General features: G+C 43.4%; 1 protein-coding gene across 1 annotated transcript in view; it reads left to right on the forward strand.

Moving 5' to 3' along the window:
• The window catches only part of KMO (kynurenine 3-monooxygenase), a 705,013-nt gene that overhangs the window by 478,281 nt on the left and 201,095 nt on the right, over positions 1 to 25,637 (forward strand). Inside the window, exon 9 of the mRNA XM_077292788.1 lies at positions 19,583 to 19,704. Coding sequence (XP_077148903.1) covers positions 19,583 to 19,704 — 122 coding nt within the window. The remainder of the gene's footprint in view (positions 1 to 19,582; positions 19,705 to 25,637) is intronic.

The following is a 25,637-nucleotide window of genomic DNA, read 5'->3' on the forward strand; positions in this document are numbered from 1 at the left end:
TTCCATGTTTTTGTCTTGTCCAGCTTGGTCTGTATAAGGATTTGTTTTGCCAAGGTGGTATCTCTGGAGATGCAGATATACCCTCCATATCTTTATTTAGCTGTGGAGATTTTGTATTTTCTGTGGTGGATATTTTCTAGTGTTTTAATACTGACCACATAGTACTCTGTCCTATCCTTTCTATTTAGCTAGAAGTGGCCTCCTTTGCTAAATTCTGATTTCAGTCTGTGTATGTTTTTTCCCTCTCCTCTCACAGTCAATATTTGTGGGGAGCTGTCTATCCTTTGGGGATTTTCTCTGAGGCAAGATAGTTTTCCCTTTTCTATCTCTAGGGGTAATAAGTCCTCCGGCTGTGTCGAGATGTCTAGGGAGCGCTAGGTACATTCCACGGCTACTTCTAGTTGCGGTGTTAAGTTCAGGGTCTGCGGTCAGTACAGGTACCACCTTCTCCAGAGTACGTCTCATGCTGCTCTTAGGCCACCAGATCATAACAGTACAACTGGCCAACAATGAGTTAACCGCATCTCAGAAGAAGGGAAGGAAAGTGCTGAGCCATTTTTTTTTCTGTAGTCTGTTGTGTTTTTTTTTTTCTTCCCTCTTTACCTCTGGGTGGCTCAGGAGTTCGGCGTTGGTATGGATGTTCAGGGATTGGCTTCTCGTGTGGATCAACTTGCTGCTAGAGTACAGGGTATTTCCGATTATATCATTCAGACTCCGGTTTTAGAGCCTAGAATTCCAACTCCTGATTTGTTTTTTGGGGACAGGTCCAGATTTTTGAGCTTTAAAAATAACTGTAAACTGTTTTTTGCTCTGAAACCCCGTTCCTCTGGTGATCCCATCCAGCAGGTTAAAATTGTTATATCTCTACTGCGTGGTGACCCCCAGGATTGGGCATTTGCCCTGGAACCTGGGAATCCGGCGTTGCTTAATGTAGACACCTTCTTTCAGGCGCTTGGGTTATTGTACGATGAACCTAATTCAGTGGATCATGCTGAGAAGACCTTGTTGGCCCTTTGTCAGGGTCAAGAAGCGGCAGAATCATATTGCCAGAAATTTAGAAAATGGTCTGTATTGACTAAATGGAATGAGGATGCGTTGGCGGCAATTTTCAGAAAGGGTCTTTCTGAAGCCGTTAAAGATGTTATGGTGGGGTTCCCCACGCCTGCTGGTCTGAGTGATTCTATGTCTCTGGCCATTCAGATTGATCGGCGCTTGCGCGAGCGCAGAGTTGTGCGCACTGTGGCATTGTCTTCCGAGCGGAGTCCTGAGCCTATGCAGTGTGATAGGATTGTGTCTAGAGCTGAACGACAAGGATTCAGACGTCAGAATAGGTTGTGTTTTTACTGCGGCGATTCTGCTCATGTTATTTCTGATTGCCCTAAGCGTACCAAGAGAATCGCTAGTTCTGTTACCATCAGTACTGTACAACCTAAATTTCTGTTATCTGTGACCCTGATCTGCTCATTATCGTCAGTTTCTGTCATGGCATTTGTGGATTCAGGTGCCGCTCTAAACTTAATGGACTTAGAATTTGCCAGACGTTGTGGTTTCCCCTTGCAGCCTTTGCAGAGTCCTATTCCTTTGAGGGGCATTGATGCTACACCGTTGGCTAAAACCTCAAAAAACCTCAGTTTTGGACACAGCTGACCATGTGCATGGCGCCAGCCCATCAGGAAGATTGTCGTTTTCTGGTGTTGCATAATTTGCATGATGCTATTGTGCTGGGTTTCCCATGGTTACAGGTGCATACTCCGGTATTAGATTGGAAATCTATGTCTGTGACTAGTTGGGGTTGTCAGGGGGTTCATGGTGACGTTCCTTTGATGTCAATTGCCTCCTCCCCCTCTTCTGAAATTCCTGAGTTTTTGTCAGATTTCCAGGATGTATTCAATGAGCCCAAGTACAGTTCCCTTCCACCGCATAGGGACTGTGATTGTGCTATTGACTTGATTCCAGGCTGTAAGTTCCCTAAGGGCCGACTTTTCAACCTGTCTGTGCCAGAACATACCGCCATGCGGAGCTATGTTAAGGAGTCCTTGGAGAAGGGGCATATTCGGCCATTTTCTTCACCATTGGGAGCAGGTTTTTTTTTTGTTGCCAAAAAAGATGGCTCCTTGAGACCCTGTATTGATTATCGCCTCTTGAATAAGATCACGGTCAAATTCCAATACCCTTTGCCTTTGCTTTCTGATCTGTTTGCTAGGATTAAGGGGGCTAGTTGGTTTACTAAGATTGACCTTCGAGGGGCATATAATCTTGTTCGTATTAAGCAGGGTGACGAATGGAAAACTGCGTTTAATACGCCCGAAGGCCATTTTGAATACCTTGTGATGCCATTCGGACTCTCTAATGCTCCATCTGTGCTTCAGTCCTTCATGCATGATATATTTCGGAATTATTCTTGATAAATTCATGATTCTATATTTGGATGATATTTTGATTTTTTCAGATGATTGGGAGTCTCATGTGAAACAAGTCAGGATGGTATTTCAGATCCTTCGTGATAATGCCTTGTGTGTGAAGGGGTCTAAGTGCCTCTTTGGAGTACAGAAGATTTCTTTTTTGGGCTTCATTTTTTCTCCCTCATCTATAGAAATGGATCCGGTTAAGGTTCAGGCCATTCATGATTGGATCCAGCCCACATCCGTGAAGAGCCTTCAGAAATTTTTGGGCTTTGCTAATTTTTATCGCCGTTTCATTGCCAACTTCTCCAGTGTGGTTAAACCCCTGACCGATTTGACGAAGAAAGGCGCTGATGTGACGAATTGGCCCTCTGCGGCTGTTTCTGCCTTTCAGGAGCTTAAACGCCGATTTACTTCTGCCCTGTGTTGCGTCAGCCGGATGTTTCTCTTCCTTTTCAGGTTGAGGTTGACGCTTCTGAGATTGGGGCAGGGGCCGTTTTGTCTCAGAGGAATTCTGATGGTTCCTTGATGAAACCGTGTGCCTTCTTTTCTTGAAAGTTTTCACCTGCGGAACGCAATTATGATGTCGGCAATCGTGAGTTGTTGGCTATGAAGTGGGCATTTGAGGAGTGGCGACATTGGCTTGAGGGGGCCAAGCACCGTATTGTGGTCTTGACCGATCATAAGAATCTGATTTACCTCGAGTCTGCCAAACGGCTGAATCCTAGACAGGCCCGATGGTCCCTGTTTTTCTTCCATTTTGATTTTGTGGTCTCGTATCTTCCGGGTTCTAAGAATGTTAAGGCTGATGCCCTCTCTAGGAGCTTTTTGCCTGATTCTCCTGGGGTCCTTGAGCCGGTTGGTATTCTGAAGGAAGGGGTGATTCTTTATGCCATCTCCCCTGATTTACGACGGGTTCTTCAGGAATTTCAGGCTGATAAACCTGACCGCTGTCCAGTGGGGAAACTGTTTGTTCCTGACAGATGGACTAGTAAAGTGATTTCGGAGGTTCATTGTTCTGTGTTGGCTGGTCATCCTGGGATTTTTGGTACCAGAGATTTGGTTGGTAGGTCCTTTTGGTGGCCTTCTTTGTCACGGGATGTGCGTTCTTTTGTGCAGTCCTGTGGGACTTGTGCGCGGGCCAAGCCTTGCTGTTCCCGCGCTAGTGGGTTGCCTTTGCCGGTCCCTGAGAGGCCTTGGACGCATATTTCTATGGATTTTATTTTGGATTTTCCGGTTTCCCAGAGGATGTCAGTTATCTGGGTGGTTTGTGACCGGTTTTCTAAGATGGTTCATTTGGTACCTTTGCCTAAGTTGCCTTCTTCTTCTGATTTGGTTCCGTTGTTTTTTCAGCATGTGGTTCATTTGCATGGCATTCCGGAGAATATTGTGTCCGATAGAGGTTCCCAGTTTGTTTTTAGGTTTTGGCGGGCCTTTTGTGCTAGGCTGGGCATTGATTTGTCTTTTTCTTCCGCATTTCATCCTCAGACAAATGGCCAAACCGAGCAAACTAATCAGACTTTGGAAACTTATTTGAGATGCTTTGTGTCTGCTGATCAGGATGATTGGGTGGCTTTCTTGCCATTGGCCGAGTTTGCCCTTAATAATCGGGCTAGTTCTGCTACCTTGGTTTCACCCTTCTTTTGTAACTCTGGTTTTCATCCTCGTTTTTCTTCGGGGCAGGTTGAGCCTTCTGATTGTCCTGGGGTGGACTCTGTGGTTGACAGGTTGCAGCAAATTTGGGCTCATGTTGTTGACAATTTGGTGTTGTTTCAGGAGGGGGCTCAGCGTTTTGCTAAATGTCGTCGGTGTGTTGGTTCCCTGCTTCGGGTTGGGGATTTGGTCTGGTTGTCTTCCCGTCATGTTCCTATGAAGGTTTCTTCCCCTAAGTTTAAGCCTCGGTTTATTGGCCCTTATAGGATTTCTGAGATTATCAATCCAGTGTCTTTTCGTTTGGCCCTTCCAGCCTTTTTTTCCATCCATAATGTTTTTCATAGATCTTTGTTGCAGAAATATGTGGTGCCCGTTGTTCCCTCTGTTGATCCTCCTGCCCCGGTGTTGATTGATGGGGAGTTGGAGTATGTGGTTGAGAAGATTTTGGATTCTCATTTTTCGAGGCGGAAGCTTCAGTATCTTGTCAAATGGAAGGGTTATGGCCAGGAGGATAATTCTTGGGTTGTTGCCTCCGATGTTCATGCTGAGGATTTGGTTTGTGCCTTTCATTTGGCTCGTCCCGATCGGCCTGGGGGCTCTGGTGAGGGTTCGGTGACCCCTCCTCAAGGATGGGGGTACTGTTGTGAATTCTGCTCTTGGGCTCCCTCCGGTGGTTGTAAGTGGTAGCGCTGCTGTCTCTGAATCACAGCATTTATCAGGTGTGTTCACTTTTTGCAATTATGACTGGGCTATTTAGTCTTGCTTGACCCTTTAGTCAGTGCCAGTTGTCCATTGTTCCTGGAGGATTCACATCCCTGCCTGGTCTCTCCTGCTTTGCTGTTCATTTCAACAAAGATAAGTTCTGGCCTTGATTTTTGCTGTCCACATGCTGTGGCCTTATTTTTCAGTTCTTTTCCATGTTTTTGTCTTGCCCAGCTTGGTCTGTATAAGGATTTGTTTTGCCAAGCTGGTATCTCTGGAGATGCAGATATACACTCCATATCTTTAGTTAGCTGTGGAGATTTTGTATTTTCTGTGGTGGATATTTTCTAGTGTTTTAATACTGACCACATAGTACTCTGTCCTATCCTTTCTATTTAGCTAGAAGTGGCCTCCTTTGCTAAATTCTGATTTCAGTCTGTGTATGTTTTTTCCCTCTCCTCTCACAGTCAATATTTGTGGCAGGCTGTCTATCCTTTGGGGATTTTCTCTGAGGCAAGATAGTTTTCCCTTTTCTATCTCTAGGGGTAATTAGTCCTCCGGCTGTGTCGAGATGTCTAGGGAGCGCTAGGTACATTCCACGGCTACTTCTAGTTGTGGTGTTAAGTTCAGGGTCTGCAGTCAGTACAGGTACCACCTTCTCCAGAGTACGTCTCATGCTGCTCTTAGGCCACCAGATCATAACACGCGCACACCCGAACAGCCCACAGACCCCGCACACACCTGAACAGTCACGGACTGCGCCGCACACATCCGAACAGCCCGCATACCCCGTCCGTACACACACGCACACCATCACTGCCCACACACTTCCCTCCTCCCGAACTGCAGCGTTTCTCGGACCCACATCTGCATCTAAACTGCAGATCTTTTTTACATCTGCGGTTTTGCTGTGGATGTGCCCAACTCAATGAAATTCTAAGAGTGCAGAAACGCTGCAGTTCGGCACAAAAGAAGTGACATGCTGCGCAAAAAAAAGCTGCGTTTCGGTGCGGCTTTTTCCACAGCATGTGCACAACAAGTCTGCGGTGTCGTTCAAAAGTAGAACTTGTCCCGCAAAAGATAAGCCCTCACATGGCCATATTGATGTAAACATTATGGCTCTGGAAAGAAGGGGAGCGATAAACGAAAAAAGCTCCAGGGGTGAAGGGGTTTAGAAACATGGATATGGACATACAGTGGGGCAAAAAAGTATTTAGTCAGTCAGCAATAGTGCAAGTTCCACCACTTAAAAAGATGAGAGGCGTCTGTAATTTACATCATAGGTAGACCTCAACTATGGGAGACAAACTGAGAAAAAAAAATCCAGAAAATCACATTGTCTGTTTTTTTATCATTTTATTTGCATTTTATGGTGGAAAATAAGTATTTGGTCAGAAACAAACAATCAAGATTTCTGGCTCTCACAGACCTGTAACTTCTTCTTTAAGAGTCTCCTCTTTCCTCCACTCATTACCTGTAGTAATGGCACCTGTTTAATCTTGTTATCAGTATAAAAAGACACCTGTGCACACCCTCAAACAGTCTGACTCCAAACTCCACTATGGTGAAGACCAAAGAGCTGTCAAAGGACACCAGAAACAAAATTGTAGCCCTGCACCAGGCTGGGAAGACTGAATCTGCAATAGCCAACCAGCTTGGAGTGAAGAAATCAACAGTGGGAGCAATAATTAGAAAATGGAAGACATTCAAGACCACTGATAATCTCCCTCGATCTGGGGCTCCACGCAAAATCCCACCCCGTGGGGTCAGAATGATCACAAGAACGGTGAGCAAAAATCCCAGAACCACGCGGGGGGACCTAGTGAATGAACTGCAGAGAGCTGGGACCAATGTAACAAGGCCTACCATAAGTAACACACTACGCCACCATGGACTCAGATCCTGCAGTGCCAGACGTGTCCCACTGCTTAAGCCAGTACATGTCCGGGCCCGTCTGAAGTTTGCTAGAGAGCATTTGGATGATCCAGAGGAGTTTTGGGAGAATGTCATATGGTCTGATGAAACCAAACTGGAACTGTTTGGTAGAAACACAACTTGTCGTGTTTGGAGGAAAAAGAATACTGAGTTGCATCCATCAAACACCATACCTACTGTAAAGCATGGTGGTGGAAACATCATGCTTTGGGGCTGTTTCTCTGCAAAGGGGCCAGGACGACTGATCCGGGTACATGAAAGAATGAATGGGGCCATGTTTCGTGAGATTTTGAGTGCAAACCTCCTTCCATCAGCAAGGGCATTGAAGATGAAACGTGGCTGGGTCTTTCAACATGACAATGATCCAAAGCACACCGCCAGGGCAATGAAGGAGTGGCTTCGTAAGAAGCATTTCAAGGTCCTGGAGTGGCCTAGCCAGTCTCCAGATCTCAACCCTATAGAAAACCTTTGGAGGGAGTTGAAAGTCCGTGTTGCCAAGCGAAAAGCCAAAAACATCACTGCTCTAGAGGAGATCTGCATGGAGGAATGGGCCAACATACCAACAACAGTGTGTGGCAACCTTGTGAAGACTTACAGAAAGCGTTTGACCTCTGTCATTGCCAACAAAGGATAGATTACAAAGAATTGAGATGAAATTTTGTTTCTGACCAAATACTTATTTTCCACCATAAAATGCAAATAAAATGATAAAAAAACAGACAATGTGATTTTCTGGATTTTTTTTTCTCAGTTTGTCTCCCATAGTTGAGGTCTACCTATGATGTAAATTACAGACGCCTCTCATCTTTTTAAGTGGTGGAACTTGCACTATTGTTGACTGACTAAATACTTTTTTGCCCCACTGTATCTATGGAAATAGACATAGATATATAGATATATCTGTATGTATCGATCAATCCGTCCTATATCTATCTATATGTCTGTCTATCTATCTATCTATCTATCTGTCTATCTATCTGTGTGTCATGGAGTGTGGGTTCGACAAATGTAAAAGAGGAGGATGAACAGAAATGACCTCACAAATCTTTCTGAAGCTAGAGCAGGGAGGGGAGGGAGGGGTTTGGGTGTGTTTTGGAGTGGGTGTGGTAGGTTCGGGCTTAGTGGCAGTGCAATGCATCAAGGAACTTGTAGTATTAGAGCACAATAACTCAGGAGAAAGGACGTTGTCGATTAACCCCATGAGAGCTGGATCCAGCACTGAAGATGTGTTGCTACAGCATGATAAAAGGTAATATTGCTAAAATAAACACAGTGGATGTTTTCAGTGGCACATAATAGCAAGATTGATGAAAAAAAAGAAATTATTGTAGTGGACAACTTCTTTAACCCCTTAAGCCCCGAGGGTGGTTTGCACGTTAATGACCGGGCCGATTTTTACAATTCTGACCATTGTCCCTTTATGAGGTTATAACTCTGGAATGCTTCAACGGATCTTGGCGATTCTGACAATGTTTTCTCGTGACATATTGAACTTCATGATACTGGTAAAAGTTCTTTGATATAACTTGCGTTTATTTGTGAAAAAAATGGAAATTTGGTGAAAATTTTGAAAATTTTGCAATTTTCCAACTTTTAATTTTTATGCCCTTAAATCACAGAGATATGTCACACAAAATACTTAATAGGTAACATTTCCCACATGTCTACTTTACATCAGCACAATTTTGGAACCAAAATTTTTTTTTGTTAGGGAGTTATAAGGGTTAAAATTTGACCAGCAATTTCTCATTTTTACAACACCATTTTTTTTAGGGACCACATCTCATTTGAAGTCATTTTGAGGGGTCTATATGATAGAAAATACCCAAGTGTGACACTATTCTAAAAACTGCACCCTTCAAGGTGCTCAAAACCACATTCAAGAAGTTTATTAACCCTTCAGGTGTTTCACAGGAATTTTTGGAATGTTTAAATAAAAATGAACATTTAACTTTTTTTCACACAAAATTTATTTCGGGCTCCAATTTGTTTTATTTTACCAAGGGTAACAGGAGAAAATGGACCCCAAAAGTTGTTGCACAATTTGTCCTGAGTACACTGATACCCCATATGTGGGGGTAAACCACTGTTTGGGTGCATAGCAGAGCTCGGAAGGAGCGCCATTTGACTTTTCAATGCAAAATTGACTTGAATTGAGATGGGACGCCATTTTGCGTTTGGAGAGCCCCTGATGTGCCTAAACATTGAAACCCCCCACAAGTGACACCATTTTGGAAAGTAGACCCCTTAAGGAACTTATCTAGATGTGTGGTGAGCACTTTGACCCAACAAGTGCTTCACAGAAGTTTATAATGCAGAGCCGTAAAAATAAAAAATCATATTTTTTCACAAAAATCATCTTTTCACCCCAATTTTTTATTTTCCCAAGGGTAAGAGAAGAAATTGGACCCCAAAAGTTGTTGGGCAATTTGTCCTGAGTACGCTGATACCCCATATGTGGGGGTAAACGACTGTTTGGGGGCATGGCAGAGCTCGGAAGGGAAGGAGCGCTGTTTGACTTTTCAATGCAAGTCAGATTGCCCAGATGAGTACTGGCCATAAGGGTGGATACTATGGGCATCATGACGATAGTACACTTCACAGGAATCATAACCCCCACCAATATGTCCATGTCGTCCAAACCCAGGTTGGGACCAGCCTCCAACACTGGGTCTAGACAAGAGGCCATATTGGTAAGGTGGCCGGAAGGGTGCCATTTGGTGTGGTGTAGGCATTGGTGGGTTATGTTGGGTAAAGGGTTGAGGTGCAAGCATTGGTGGGTTATGTTGGGTAAAGGGTTGAGGTGCAGGCATTGGTGGGTTATGTTGGAGAAAGGTTTGAGGTGTAGGCATACATGGAGGAGGTGCTTCAAATCTCTCTTGAGCATGCACTGGTTGATTTGTTGGCATACGCAGGACATTACATGTTGACAGCTGCCACCTCTCAATGTACTGAAACAAATCATAAGGGCTATTTGGGAGGGGGGCATGCATCAAGAAGGATTTGAAAGCACCCTCTCACACATAGCCTCACCTCATGGGGTATGGTACGGAGATACCGGGCCAGGCTTCGAGAAAATGCCTCCTCACCATCATCCTGAGCAGCCCTGGTCAAATAATTTAAGACACCAGTGTCCACATTCCTTCAGGTTTCCATTAGCTCTCTCCTTCTGCGGCCACGGCATGAGGTCACAGCAGGCTGTGGGGAGGCATCCAGGGGAACAGTGGGGCTGCTGCTGTAGCCAGGATCTTCAGCCATCCCTGAAGCTGGTGCATCTGTGGGTGGGGCTGCATCATCTGTCCCAGGTGGATGTTGAACATGAGGGGCAGCCGAAGATGGATCCGGAGGGATGAAAATGGTAGGAGCCGTAGATGGGCCAGCCACCTCTTCTCCGTCCCCAACAGGATCAATGAATGGCTCCGATTCGGACCCTGTTGTCTCCCTCTCAGTGAGGTTGGATTGTGTTCTGTTATGAAAATTGTTAAATTTAATTTGATAAATCATCCATGAGCATTCCAAACATATGTGTAATGTGGTGTGAGGTTTGTACTTACGGTCTGAGATCCATACTGGGATCCAGAAAGGACAGCCGGTCAAAATAAATGTATTTGCTTTTTGCTTGAGCAGATGACCCACTTCTGGACCGCTCCTGCCTTTCTCTCCGGTACTGGTCCCGAATGCTGCGCCAACGTCTCATAACATCTTCCACTGTAATGACAAAGAAGAAAATAATGTATAAGGGCATTGTGCACAGTGGTACCACAAGGTGTCAGTGATTTCCCAAATTGTAATATGCCCTAGTAAGCTGCATTTCTTTATAAATATCTTCACTAATCAAATTTACCACACAAATACCACAATACCATAAAAGGGTAACACCATAGAATGTAAGTAAGAATGAGTCCAGTATAGAATCACTGCACACAATTGAAGGAGTATGCTTCAAGTGGGTATTTTATTAAAGGTGATAGGTGTAGCGATGGCTAGACATTTCGGCCGGACAACGGCCTTTATCATATAGTTGCCTTTGATTGAGGAATCACCAGGTAAGTAGTGTCACTTGTTACGTAATATTTCATAGAGCGCAATGTGTCCAGTATGGCTGGCAGTCCAGTGTGAGTCTGAGGTTGCCAGGGAACGTTATCCTGACACTTTTGCCCAAGGATCATTGGTGGCGCAGTGTATCACGCAGGCACAGCCGTGCTGGAGCAGTGTATATATGTATAGAATGTAAGTACACAAGGACAGGGTCCTCTCCCCTCTATACCAGTCTGTCATTATAAATTTGCTTACTGTAAGCGACATCTATAAACGCTGTACATAACCTCTTTGTCATGTCCAGCACCATTAAATAAATGGTGCAATATACATACAAATTCACAATAATATAAATAGGAATAGTGTAAAAATATTGTTCTTACTGCAGTTTACAATATTAATTATTTGAGAAACATGAGTGTACTTATTTGCCTCTGTCCCTCACGTGGCTGCTGCTCATAATCTTGGAAAAGAATCCCACAGATGCTCCTCCAAGCAGCCTATATCCTTGTCCGGTTAGCATAGTTGGAATCACGTTGGTCCCAAATTTCGTACCTTTCTTGGACCAGGAGCATATCAACATTGATGAGGTTTGCCATGCTGCTTGCAACTCCGTGGAGGCGTGCGCCAGACTTCCGGGATGTTTTTCTGGCTTTTTCAGCTAATTAGCATGTGTAATCTTCCTGATTAAGGGCTTGGTACATTTCCTGTCACCTGGAGATGTCTGGCGTATTTTTCGCAAGTCACTCTGCTGGTCCGTGTGTAATTCGGATTTTTTGCACACCCATAGACTTGCATTGGCAGGTTTTTTGCGCAGTACGCTGACAAACGCAGCATGCTGCGATTTTCTACGGCCGTAAAATACGGCTGTGAAATATACACCAGATAGAAGCTGCCCCATAGAGAATCATTTGTCCGTGTGCAATGCATAGTTTTTGCGCCTCTCATACGTCCGTAAAACTCTCTAGTGTGACGCCGGCATTTACATTATCTGATTTTTTTCTTTTTTTATAGTTTAATAAAAATATGTACATATTTGATTCTTGATATGTTTATGTATTTATATTTTAATTTACCTATCTTGTTTTTTATGTTTTCCCATTCTATTACGATTTGTTTTTCCCAATCACGTGTTTTGTTTTTAACTTGTTCACTTGGGTATTTAGGGTTGGTAGCTATTCACCAGAATAAGCTTTGACGAAGAATGTTGAAGTACGTTCAAAACGTTTTGCATTTCATTCATTTGGCTTGAATATAATTTTTAACATTTGTATAGAATATAGAAAATATTTTTTACCAGAAGCTGGAATACATCCCCCTTGTTTTTTTCTAGTGATAAACTGTGTCTTAGTTTTTTGGGGATGTTTCTCAATCCCTCAGCATGATTTTCACAAATACCGTGTATATTTTCCTTCTCCAAGCCTGTTGAGTTATGAAGCTCCTTCTGATGTGTCAGCATTTTGAGACAATTATGTTTGCCCACATCCTTATAAAGGTATTCTCACCTGTTTGCATTTTTTTTTGTGCTGATTGAGTTTTGGAAAATCGTTGAAAAAAATGCAATGATAACTTCTTCATGACCTTGTGATTTTCCATATTTGTGCTTTTGTTTTTTCCTTACCTTAATGCCAGAGCTATAAACTTTTTATTTTTCCATCAATGTAGCTGTATGAGGACTGTTTTCTTGCAGGACGAGTTGTACTTTTCAATTACTCTATTGATTTTACCATACAGTATAGTGGAAATTGTTGAAATTTCAAGAAAAGTGTAATTTCACAATTGTTTTTTTGTTTATTTTTTTATTTATCATGTTTATTATATGCTAAAAGTAATCTGAGAATATGATTTTCCAGGTCAGTACGAGTACTTAGATACCAAACATGTATGGATTTTTTTTCATTGAAGTGGTGAAAAAAAATTTAAAAGAAAAAAAGTACAGTTAAGTCCCCATTTTCCGAAACCCGAGCATTTTCATTTTTCAGGATCTGATACTGGGTGAGGGCTTATTTTTTCCGACCTGAGCTTATGTTTTTATTTACATCATTTTGGGGTAGATACAATGTTTTGATTGCCTGTTATTGCATTATGTTGCAATGTTGTGGTGGAGTTTTGATTTTTTTTCTTGTTACATAGTTTACCGGTCAGATTAATTGTTCTTATATTTTGATAGATCGCACATTTCTAAACTCAGCAACACCAAATATATGTTTTTTTAATTGGTTAAAAGCAGAATAGGTACTAATCCAAGTAATAAAGGAGGATAAATAAGTAGTTTGCTCATCTTAAAGCAGGGGTCTCAAACTCGGCTGGGTATATGGGCCGCACACGGAAAAACATTTAGTTTCTGCGGCCGCATTAATTGCATAACAAAATGACATTTTTAGTGCTACCATATTTTTCTCTATACACCTTTTGAACTGGTCCCTATCTTGTAGTAATGTGCCCCATGCTGGTCACTATCTTGTAGTAATGTGCCCCATGCTGGTCACTATCTTGTAGTAATGTGCCCCATGCTGGTCCCTATCTTGTAGTAATGTGCCCCATGCTGGTCCCTATCTTGTAGTAATGCCCCAAGCTGGTCTACATCTTGTGCCCCATGCTAGTGGAGCGCCCCCCACGCGTAAGGGCAGTGGGGTACTCGGTACCGGGTCTGTCTCTCTCGGTTCTGGGGATGTCACGGTGGCCCGACCCGGTCCGTGGCCCTCCTGAGGGGCGCCCAAATAAAGGTGTAGTGGTTTGTACGGTGTTCGTGACGCCACCTGTGGTGTTCGGTCAGGGTGACCGACGCTGCTAGGGGTCCGCTGGGGTGATGGAATGGCAGCTAGATGGTGTATCTTCCCACAGGTGAAGTATATCCCCAGGGCTTTCCCAGATGTGTAGGTGGTGATGGTGGACGTCGTAATGCGCAATGAATAACGAGGACACAAAGGTTGCAGTCTCTTTACCTTTTACAGAAGACTTCAGCTTCCACAGTCCAGAGTACTGTTCACAGGGCTGGCTGAATCCGGCCGGTCCGAAGGCACATCCAGAGCTCCCCCCGCAGGTGGAAATCAGTAGTCTTCCTACTAGCGCCTGTGTGTTGGAGTACCTCCCTGCTGAGCACCACGGGATAGTCCTCACAACTTTCGTGGATGTTTCTAATGTTCTCTCTCTCTCTCTGTCCCCCAGATGATATGGATAGGACAACCCGTATGACGGGGTAGGCCTGGAGCTATTTTATAGGGACCCTAGAGATGCCCCTCTCCCACAATTTGCCTCCGTTGTCTTCATAGGTTTTAAGGTCGGGCAGCCAACTTGAAATTAACTGTCCTGCCGGTCTCTGAAGTAATGCGTAGAGCCTATTATTCCCTTGGTGTTCCGGCCACCGGCTATGTGCCTCGGAAGGATGTTGCCGGTCTTAAGGCAGGACTCCTCCCGGTATTCTCTCCTTGTGCTGTGATCTCGTTTCTCACTCTCCACAATATACTTCACTTCGTGTCCTTTTTTAGCATGCCGCCGCAATGAAGTGCAGGTGCAGCTCTGTAACGTTCTATCACGTGCTTGGCCTCTGTCAGGATCCCACCTCTGACAGAGCCCCTCTGTCTGCAGCTCAGATGTTCCTCTTTCTCCCCCTGTCTGCCTGACAGGTCCCCTCTGGGTGTAACCCAGGCAGCTTCTGTCTGACTTCCTATCCAACCCACCAGTTTTACCCGTGTGTGAGGAGTGGCCTAGTAGATAGAACCTTTGCTCCCCCTGGTGGACTGGAGTGTGAAGTGTAGTGTGCGATTGTGATACCTGGTCAGGTGAACTCCTTTAGTACAATCAGACTTAACATCACTCCCCCTAGTGGAAGAGCGACATTACTGCAACGACCAGGACTCTGGGGCGCTGCACTAGTCCCTATGTTGTAGTAATGCCCCAGGCTGGTCCCTTCCTTGTAGTAATGCCCCATGCTTGTCCCCATCTTGTAGTAATGCCCCATGCTGGTCCCCAACTTGTAGTAATGCCCCATGCTTGTCCCCATCTTGCAGTAATGCCCCATGCTAGTCCCTATCTTGTAGTAATGCCCCAGGCTGGTCCCTACCTTGTAGTAATGTGCCCCATGCTGGTCCCTATCTTGCAGTAATGTGCCCCATGTTGGTCCCTACCTTGTAGTAATGCCCCATGCTGGTCCTTACCTTGTATTAATGCCCCATGCTGGTCCCCATCTTGTAGTAATGCCCCAGGTTGGTCCCTATCTTGTAGTAATGTGCCCCATCCAGGTCCCCATCTTGTAGATATGGCCCCATCCTGGTCCTCATCTGGTAGTAACATCCCCATCCTGGTCCCATACTTGTCGTTATGTCCCCCATCCACGTACCCATATTGCAGACATGTGCCCCATCCAGGTCCCCCCCCCCATATATTGCAGTCAGGTCCCCCCATTTTAACACAGACATAACAGAGAAGAAAAAAAAGATTCTTCTCACCTGTCCTCCATTCCCTCGGCGTCCTTTCTGCTCCTGTGGCCCGCAGGCACATAGACCCCTTGTTGATCGCTGCCCGGTCCAGGAGCCGCCGACATCCGCTCTGTAGTGCAGTGTATTGCCGCGCAGAGACCGGCTCTCGGCACAGCAACACTAGTGTCAGCCACCGGCCTATCAGAGGCCAGCAGCTGACATCTGCATCCCGGTGCATTGGCGTATGATGTCACTGCCATGCACAGATGTCAGTTGTAGGCCCCTGATAGGCTGGCAGCTAACACTAGTATTGCTGTGCAAAGAGTCGGTCTCTGCGCGGCAATACACTGCACTATGGCGCGGATGTCAGCGGCTGCTGGAGCGAGCGTGATCTATACGGGTTGTATGTGCCTGCGGGCCGCATGAAGTAGCCAGAGGGGCCACATGCGGGCCGCGTGTTTGAGACCCCTGCCTTAAAGAGTTATGTAAGACTCAACCAATAGAATAGCATATATTGCAATTGCTGCAGCTTCCAATAAATTATATATAACTTTGCGAAATGTGTTGGAAGTAACCTGCGCTGATGGAAGTGACAAGCCAAGAAGAAATGTTGGCTGAAGATTTAACTCCTCCCCAAAACCTTTTTCCCCTTCCTGAGCAGGCCTAATTTTACAGTTCTGACCAGTGTCAATTTATAAGGTGATAACTCTAAAACGCTTGAACGAATCCCACCAATTCTGAGAATCTTTTCTTGTGACATATTGTACTTCATGATAGTGGTAAACTGTGTTCGATATGACTTGCATTTATTTGTGAAAATATCGGAAATTTGTTGAAAATTTGGAAAATTTTGCAATTTTCAAAGTTTTAGATTTTATGCCCATAAATCAGAGATTTATGTCACATAAAATAGTAAATAAGTAACATTTCCCACATGTCAACTTTACATCAGTTCAATTTTTGAAATATATATTTTTTTGTCAGGAAGTTATAAGGGTTAAAAGTTGACTGGCAATTTCAATTTTTTTTTCCATCAAAATTTAGAAAACCATTTTTTTTTAGGGACCACATCATATTTGAAGTGACATTGAGGTGTCTATATGACAGAAAACAGCCCAAATTGATACCATTCTAAAAACTGCACCCTCAAGGTGTTCAAAACCACATTCAAAAAGTTTATTAACCCTTCAGGTGCTGCCCAGGAATTAATGGAATGTGGAAAGAAAAAAATAATATTTAACTATTTTCACAAAAAAATTATTTTAGGCCCAAATGGTTTATTTTCGCAAAGGTAACAGGAAAAACTGGACCCCAAAATTTGTTGCACAATTTGTCTTGAGCATGCCGATACCCAATATGTGGGAGAAAACCACTGTTTGTGTACATGGCAGAGCTCGGAAGGGAAGGAGCACCATTTGACTTTTTGAATGTAAAATTTGCTAGAATAATTAGTGACCACCATATCACGTTTGGAGAGCCCCTGATGTGACTAAACAGTGGAATTCACTCCCAATTGACATCATTTTGGAAACTAGACCCTCAGTGTGTACCTTGAACACCCAAGTACTTCACAGAAGTTTACAACATTGAGCCATGAAAATAAAAAAATTGCATTTTTCCACAAAAAATTTTTAGCCCCAAATTTTACATTTTCACAAGGGTAACAGGAGAGATTGCACTATACAATTTGTTGTGAACTTTCTCCTGAGAAGGCCAGTACACAAAATGAGCAGTAACACTACTGTTTGGGTGCACAGCAGGGCTTGAAAGGGTAGGAGTACAATTTGACTTTTTGAATAAAAACATTGCTGGAATAATAGGGGATGCCATGTCATGTTTGCAGAGCCCCTGATGTGCATAAACAGTGGAAACCCTCCACAAGTGACTCCAATTTGGAAAATAGACCCCTCAGGGAACTTACCTAGATGTGTGTTGACCATCTTCAACCCCCAGGTGCTTCACAGAATTTTACACTGTTGGTCTGTGAAAAGTAAAAAAATATATATTTTTACCACAAATGTCTGCCCCAATTTTTTTATTTTCACAAGGATAGAAGAAAATTTGTTGTGCAATTTCTCCAGAGTACAATGATACCCCATATGTGGTCAAAAACTACTTTTGAGGCGCAGTGCAAGGCTCAGAAGGGAAGAAGCACCATATTGGAGTTCAGATTTTGCTGGACTAGTTTGAGGGTGCCATGTCACATTGGCAGAGCCTCTGAAATGCCAGAACAACAGATTCCCCCATAAAAGAACCCATTTTGAAAACTACACCTCTCAGTGAATTCGTTTTGAATTCATTTAGGGGTGCAGTGATCATGTTGACACCACAGGTGGGTCACAAAATGTTATACTGTTGGGCAGTGAAGAAACAAATTATTACATGTTTCCACCCAAATTTTGTTTTAGCCCCAGATTTTAAATTTTCACAGTGGGAAATGGGTAAAAATGGAGCCAAAATTTGTCCTACAATTTCTGCTGAATGTAGGAATACCCCATATGTGGCAGTACAGTACTGCTTAACCACACGGCGAGGGAGGGACAGAGTGCTATTTGCCTCCTGGAGTGCAAATTTTCCTAGAATAGCTTGCGGACTCAATATGCAGAACCCCTAAGTGCCAGAAGAGCAAACCCAGCATCACCTCTCAAGTGACCCCATTTTGGAAATTATACTGCTTTGGGATTTATCTACTGGTGTAGTGACGGTTTTGACTCTATGATTATTTTCCAGAAACAAGCAGCAGTGAATGTGGCTGAGTGAAAATTGCAAGCTGCCACTGTAGTGGCCAGTATGTTGCAGTGATCAGTACGTTCTAGTGCCTGTACATTGTGCCCGGCTCATGCACATGTAAAGTAAGAGGGGTCTCATCACTTGAGAAATGCCAAATACGTGGACGCTGACTGTGGTTTAGGCACACTGTGATGCTCAAAAGGGATTGGGGGGGCATTTGGATTTGGGAGCGCACAATTTGCTGAACTTGCTTTTGTGGGGCAAGAAGATATTTAGCTTTTCCAGAACATTTATTTTACAAGTATCATGAAAGGTCCCTATATTTCTGTTAACAGATGACGGACCTGAGTGGGGACTTGATTTTTTGGGGATTGAGTTCAAGCTTTTATTGGTAACATTTTACATAACATTTTGGATCACATTTTTCCTGCGCTCTAGGCTGAGCACTAACATCGGGGTTTCCATCAAAATCTCCAAGTGGCGGGAGATCGCCATGAACTATATATGGGCAGCACGGTGGTGCAGTGGTTAGCACAGCAGCCTTGCAGCGCTGGAGTCCTGGGTTCTAATCCCACTCAGGACAACATCTGCAAAGAGTTTGTATGTTCTCTCCGTGTTTGCGTGGGTTTCCTCCGGGCACTCTGGCTTCCTCCCACATTCCAAAGACATACTGATAGGGAATTTAGATTGTGAGCCCCATCAGGACAGCGATGATAATGTGTGCAAACTGTAAAGTGCTGCGGAATTTGTTAGCGCTATATAAAAATAAAGATTATTATTATATTATTATTATTATATATACTGGCTTGGTACTTCCTGACCATGACATTGTAGAAGGTCGGCTCCCTTAGCTGCTCCCCGGCGCAGACACAAGAACATGTTTGGTTAAAGTCTCTGGGTGGTTTATTAATCATCATTAAACCTCTATATAAATTTCTAAATGAGGTCACTAGAGGGAAGATTCTGCTTTTCTACCACTTAGTGGCTCTGTGTATGTAGTCCGCATACAATTCTAAGAAAATCTGTGCTCCAGGAGGCAAATAGCGCTCTGTCCCTCCCGAGTCTCACCGTATGGCTAAGCAGTACTGTGCAGCCACATATGGGGTATTTCTACATTCAGTAGAAATTGTGGGATAAGTTATGGTGCCATTTTTATCCATTTCCCAGTGTGAAAATGTAAATCTAGGGCTAAAACAAATTTTGGTGGTAAAAATGCAATTATTTTTTTTATTCATTGACCAATGATATAAAATTCTATTTTTGTTTGAGAAAAGGTTCGTTACGCACCCAAAATGCTTACATAAATACCACCAGGTCCCCAACTACAAGCCTGGAAATACTTTATCTGTATAGCAGCTCGTTCAGCTAACCCTCTATCTCCTAACCTCTCTCCAATCTACATGCAGAAGTCTCCTCTATCTGCAGACATGGCTGCAACAGTTTATCACACTGTGGGTAGTTATCCATGTTGTGATATTCACAACCCAATCAGATGAGCCCACTCGCTCCTCATTTTACCTGCATCCTAAAATACTACCCTATGTTCTCTTGTCTCCCTCTTCCTTTTCATAAGTGAGCAATCTTTAGTACATGTGAAGAAGATGCAAGATTTATGATTATTTCACAGCCCAAATTTTCTAAAGCTGTGTTTTACATTTAAAATGTGAATTAAATATGAATCTTAATTAAATTTTTATATTCCAGGATAAATCTTTTACGTGTACTCTATTCATGCCATTTGAAGATTTCGATAAACTTTGCGAAGGAGAAGAAGTTCTTCAATTGTTTAAGACACACTTTCCAGACTCTATACCTCTACTGGGACCGTAAGACTTATTTTGTTTAGTTTTTATATAAAACTTTGTTTGTATATTTCTAATTCTATTTCCGAAATAAAGATAAAGTTATGTTTTAAGAGGTTTCACACTAGTGAGAGTAGTGGCTAAACTGAGCAGGGAAATACAAAGTTCAAGAATACCAAACTCCCTGATTTACATAGAATTAGATATGAACCTAGGGGAAATGTACAGACCATCAACCACTTTCCCCCAGTCCAATGACATAGCTTAAAAATAATTTGTCAGCAGGTTTTTGTTATGTAATCTGACAGCAACATGGTGTAGAAACACATACCCTGCTTCCAGCAATGTGTCATTTACTGGGTGCAGCAGTTTTCTCTGCTGCATATCTATCAGAGCTCTGATGTTGAGCCCTGTGTAGTTCAAGCAGTATGTTTTCACAAGGACACTGCTGGAACCACCATTTTGCATACAAGATCCAGATATCTGCTAATTTTTGTGGAATTCTGGTGGGTGAGCTACAGTGGGGCAAAAAAGTATTTAGTCAGTCAGCAATAGTGCAAGTTCCACCACTTAAAAAGATGAGAGGCGTCTGTAACTTACATCATAGGTAGACCTCAACTATGGGAGACAAACTGAGAAAAAAAAATCCAGAAAATCACATTGTCTGTTTTTTTATCATTTTATTTGCATATTATGGTGGAAAATAAGTATTTGGTCAGAAACAAACAATCAAGATTTCTGGCTCTCACAGACCTGTAACTTCTTTTTTAAGAGTCTCCTCTTTCCTCCACTCATTACCTGTAGTAATGGCACCTGTTTAAACTTGTTATCAGTATAAAAAGACACCTGTGCACACCCTCAATCAGTCCGACTCCAAACTCCACTATGGTGAAGACCAAAGAGCTGTCAAAGGACACCAGAAACAAAATTGTAGCCCTGCACCAGGCTGGGAAGACTGAATCTGCAATAGCCAACCAGCTTGGAGTGAAGAAATCAACAGTGGGAGCAATAATTAGAAAATGGAAGACATTCAAGACCACTGATAATCTCCCTCGATCTGGGGCTCCACGCAAAATCCCACCCCGTGGGGTCAGAATGATCACAAGAACGGTGAGCAAAAATCCCAGAACCACGCGGGGGGACCTAGTGAATGAACTGCAGAGAGCTGGGACCAATGTAACAAGGCCTACCATAAGTAACACACTACGCCACCATGGACTCAGATCCTGCAGTGCCAGACGTGTCCCACTGCTTAAGCCAGTACATGTCCGGGCCCATCTGAAGTTTGCTAGAGAGCATTTGGATGATCCAGAGGAGTTTTGGGAGAATGTCCTATGGTCTGATGAAACCAAACTGGAACTGTTTGGTAGAAACACAACTTGTCGTGTTTGGAGGAAAAAGAATACTGAGTTGCATCCATCAAACACCATACCTACTGTAAAGCATGGTGGTGGAAACATCATGCTTTGGGGCTGTTTCTCTGCAAAGGGGCCAGGACGACTGATCCGGGTACATGAAAGAATGAATGGGGCCATGTATCGTGAGATTTTGAGTGCAAACCTCCTTCCATCAGCAAGGGCATTGAAGATGAAACGTGGCTGGGTCTTTCAACATGACAATGATCCAAAGCACACCGCCAGGGCAACGAAGGAGTGGCTTTGTAAGAAGCATTTCAAGGTCCTGGAGTGGCCTAGCCAGTCTCCAGATCTCAACCCTATAGAAAAGCTTTGGAGGGAGTTGAAAGTCCGTGTTGCCAAGCGAAAAGCCCAAAACATCACTGCTCTAGAGGAGATCTGCATGGAGGAATGGGCCAACATACCAACAACAGTGTATGGCAACCTTGTGAAGACTTACAGAAAACGTTTGACCTCTGTCATTGCCAACAAAGGACATATTACAAAGTATTGAGATGAAATTTTGTTTCTGACCAAATACTTATTTTCCACCATAATATGCAAATAAAATGATAAAAAAACAGACAATGTGATTTTCTGGATTTTTTTTTCTTAGTTTGTCTCCCATAGTTGAGGTCTACCTATGATGTAAATTACAGACACCTCTCATCTTTTTAAGTGGTGGAACTTGCACTATTGCTGACTGACTAAATACTTTTTTGCCCCACTGTAGTGGGTGCTGAAATAAATTATTTTACTAAATTAATGTAAAAACATCGGAGTAAAATGTTTGTGATAGATTAAAACAGTATCAAAGAAGAATGCTGACCATAGTAAACAATATACAGTAGTGATATGTCAGTTTTCCTTTTTTAATAAATTTGCAAAAATTACTACATTTCTATTTTTTTTTTCAGTCAAGATGGGGTGCAGAGTGTATATTAATGTGAAAAAATGAACTTTTTTGAATTTACCAAATGGCTGCAATGAAACCAAGAGTGAAAAATGTAAAGGGGTATGAATACTTTCTGTACCCACTATACATGTGCCTCGCAAGCCCATCATGTGTGGCTCCTGGCTGTGTAGCAAATGGCTATAAAGAGTAGATCTCCAGATGGTGACTTTTGTGTGTAGCCCTGCACAGAAGAGCAGATCTGAATCAGGGTAATATAGGAACCCCTGGACCCCTGGAACTTGGCATACTGCCTCAGTGTGATTTCAATGGAGAAGTTTGCCTGTCATTATAACAGTAATGGAGGCTCTGGTTGTCACTACTGTGAGAGTGGCAAGAGCTGGATGTGGCTAGCGACCCTCTTTCAGATCTAAATGTGGCTCTCAAGGTCAGAAAAGTTGGGGACTTTTATATTAGAGGCACCCACCTAGTTTTGTCTGGAATCAGGAAATGGGTTCACTTGGTGTTCAGTGTGCTGGGGAACGGACCAGGGTGTTGATTCTGCTGGGAGATGCAGAGTATCGTTTGTTGCAGACCAAACTGAGTCGGGAAAGTGCCTCGATTGTGACACGGGAAGACTGTAGTCTGTGTTTGAGAGAAAGAAAAGGTATCTATTGTTGGCAGCCTCAGCCAAAAACTGAGAGGGAGAGGACTGTGATCTGAATGGATGAGCCTGCCCTGATATTACTTTACTGCTGTTTACCAGAACTGTTTATTTTCCTTTTATACCTTTGTGCCTGGAAGAGGCTGTTTTTGTTTTTGTAACCACTGGAGTCTTCGGAAAACAATAAAACTTCAGATGTTTGGACCAGATTACATTGCCTATGTGAATGACAGTGAATCCCTACAATTGGAGTTTTGGATGTTGGCATGAAGTCCTAAAGAGCACAGGCAATAGCAGTTTAACCACTTAATGGCCAACGATACGCCTTTTAATGGCGGCCTTATTAATCAGTGCCGCATGTTAACTGCGCAGAGGAATAAGAGTATGGCACCACCGAGTGGCAGCGACTCCCATGGGTATCAACTGTATATGACAGCTGACACCTTATGGTATCGACCCCGGCTGGTTTTGCAACCAATCAGTGCCGATTAACCCAATCGTGACAGCAGTTTTTAAGTTGTTACAAGGGGTCACAAGACCCCGCTAGTAACCATTGGACCCACACGATGAGAATTGCGGGTCCTGATGGTTACTATGGTTCCCTGATGTCATGTGATGACCTCAGAGTATGGTCGCCTGAGAGGTCTCACACGCTGTGTTAGTGAGACACTGACTGCTCTCATTCACTATAGTACACGAATACTGCAATGTATGAGACCAGTGATCAAAATAAAAATTATACATGTTCCACAGTGAAAGTGTTTAAAAGTAAAATAAAATTTCTAAAAATATACAAAAAACACAAAAAAGTCCACATAAATCACGGAAATCCGTTTCACCACACAAAACGCAGCATTTGTGATAAAACAAAAATAAGCAAAAAAAGTACACATAATTGGTATCACAACATCCGGAATGACTCACTCTATAAAACCGGCACATTATTTATTAAGTACTAGATGGAGGCCCGATGCTATCGCATCGGGAGAGCGGTAATGTTACAAAGGGGGCTGGCATGCGGTGCTATTGATGCCTAATGGCAACCTGTGACAATCTAATGACTTTTGCATCAGGGGAATCATGTGCTTGATGCCTATGCTTATATGCATTGTTTTTGTCCCAGTAATGCTGTTGCTCTTCAAGAGTCTCATTTGCTCTTTGTTGCCTTCGACGTTGTGCCTTTGCTGCTTTCCTTTCATTGTCATTGGCATACTTTATATGAAGAGCCATGTTGGCATTGATATTTGCTTTTTAAAGGGTTTTTCCCACGAACAAAAGTTAATTTTAAAAATTGTCTATGTCTGACCGTGTACCGAACATACCACAGCTCCTGGGCAGGGGAGGAAGCAAAAGACAATACTGACATTACAGAAGGAGATCACAGAGGATACATTTTGTGAGGTAAAATATTTTTAAAAAACCGTCAGTGAAATATTTTACCTCACAAAATGAATCCACTGTGATCCCCTGCTGTTATGCCAGTATCGTCTTTTGCTTCCTCCCCTGCCCAGGAGATGTGGCATGCTCCGCACCTGGTCAGACACACTCACCCCTGTGTCTGACCGTGTACAGGACATACAACAGCTCCTGGGCAGGGGAGGAAGCAAAAGACAATGATGACATTACAGCAGATCGCAAAGGATACATTTTGTGAGGTAAAATATTTTTTTAAAACAGTCAGTGAAATATTTAACCTCACAAAATGAATCCACTGTGATACCCTGCTGTAATGTCAGTATTATCTTTTGCTTCCTCCACTGCCCAGGAGATGTGGTATGCTCTGTACACGGTCAGACACAGTCAATTTTTAAAATTAACTTTTGTTCTTAGGAAAACCCCTTTAATATGACCAGCTTCCTCTGCCTGTAGACACATCGCGCATCTGCCACCGGGATCAGCCCAATGATTCGCAGGTGCAGTAAATCAGTCTGCTGCCATCTTCGTATAGATAGTGGAGGTCACATTAAAACTGCGCATGCACTCCTCTTGTACAAAGATGGCGGCAGTCAGTGAATCATTCGGCTGATCCCAGCGGCGGCATGTTCACAACGGTGTTCCACTGGTGGTACCGTGCAAGAGGCTGCGTAAGTGTGTCAGTGTGAATGTGTGCATGAATGTGAGAGTGTGAGTGTGAATGTGTGAGTGTGAGCGTGCATGTGAATGTGAGCGTGAGTGAATGTGAGTGTTTGAGTGTGTGAGTGTGTGAATGTGAGCTTGTGAGCATGAGTGAATGTGAGCATGAGCGTGAATGTGAGGGTGAGCGTGTGAGTGTGAGCATGTGAGCGTGAGTGTGAATGTGAGTGTGTGAGTGTGAGCATGAGTGTGTGTGTGAATTTGAGTGCGAGTGTGAATGTCAGTGTGAATGTCAGTGTGAATGTGTGTGAATGTGAGTGTGTGAATGTGAGTGTGTGAATGTGAGTGTGTGAATGTGAGTGTGTGAATGTGTGTGGGTGTGAGTGTGACCGTGAGTGTGAATGTGAGTGTGAATGCGTGAGTGTGTGAGCATGAGTGTGAGTGTGTGAGTGTGAATGTGAGTGTGTGAATGTGAGTGTGTGAATGTGAGTGTGAATGTGAGTGTGAATGTGTGTGGGTGTGAGTGTGAGTGTGAATGTGAGTGTGAGTATGAATGTGTGAATGTGAGTGTGAATATGTGAATGTGAGTGTGACCGTGAGCATGAGTGTGAATGTGAATGTGTGAGCATGAGTGTGAGTGTGTGAGTGTGTGAGTGTGAGTGTGTGAGTGTGTGAGTGTGAATGTGTGAGTGTGAATGTGAGAGTGTGAATGTGAGAGTGTGAATGTGAGACTGTGAATGTGAATGTGACTGTGAATGTGAGTGAGTGTGAGAGAGTGTGTGAGTGTGAATATGTGAGTGTGAGTGTGACCATGAGCATGAGTGTGAATGTGAGTGTGTGAATGTGAGTGTGAATGTGAGTGTGAATGTGAGTGTGAATGTGAGTGTGAATGTGAGTGTGAGCGTGAGTGTGACTGTGAGTGTGAGTGTGAGCA

Source organism: Ranitomeya variabilis, chromosome 2 (genome assembly GCF_051348905.1).
Source record: "Ranitomeya variabilis isolate aRanVar5 chromosome 2, aRanVar5.hap1, whole genome shotgun sequence".
Taxonomy (NCBI): Eukaryota; Metazoa; Chordata; class Amphibia; order Anura; family Dendrobatidae; genus Ranitomeya; species Ranitomeya variabilis.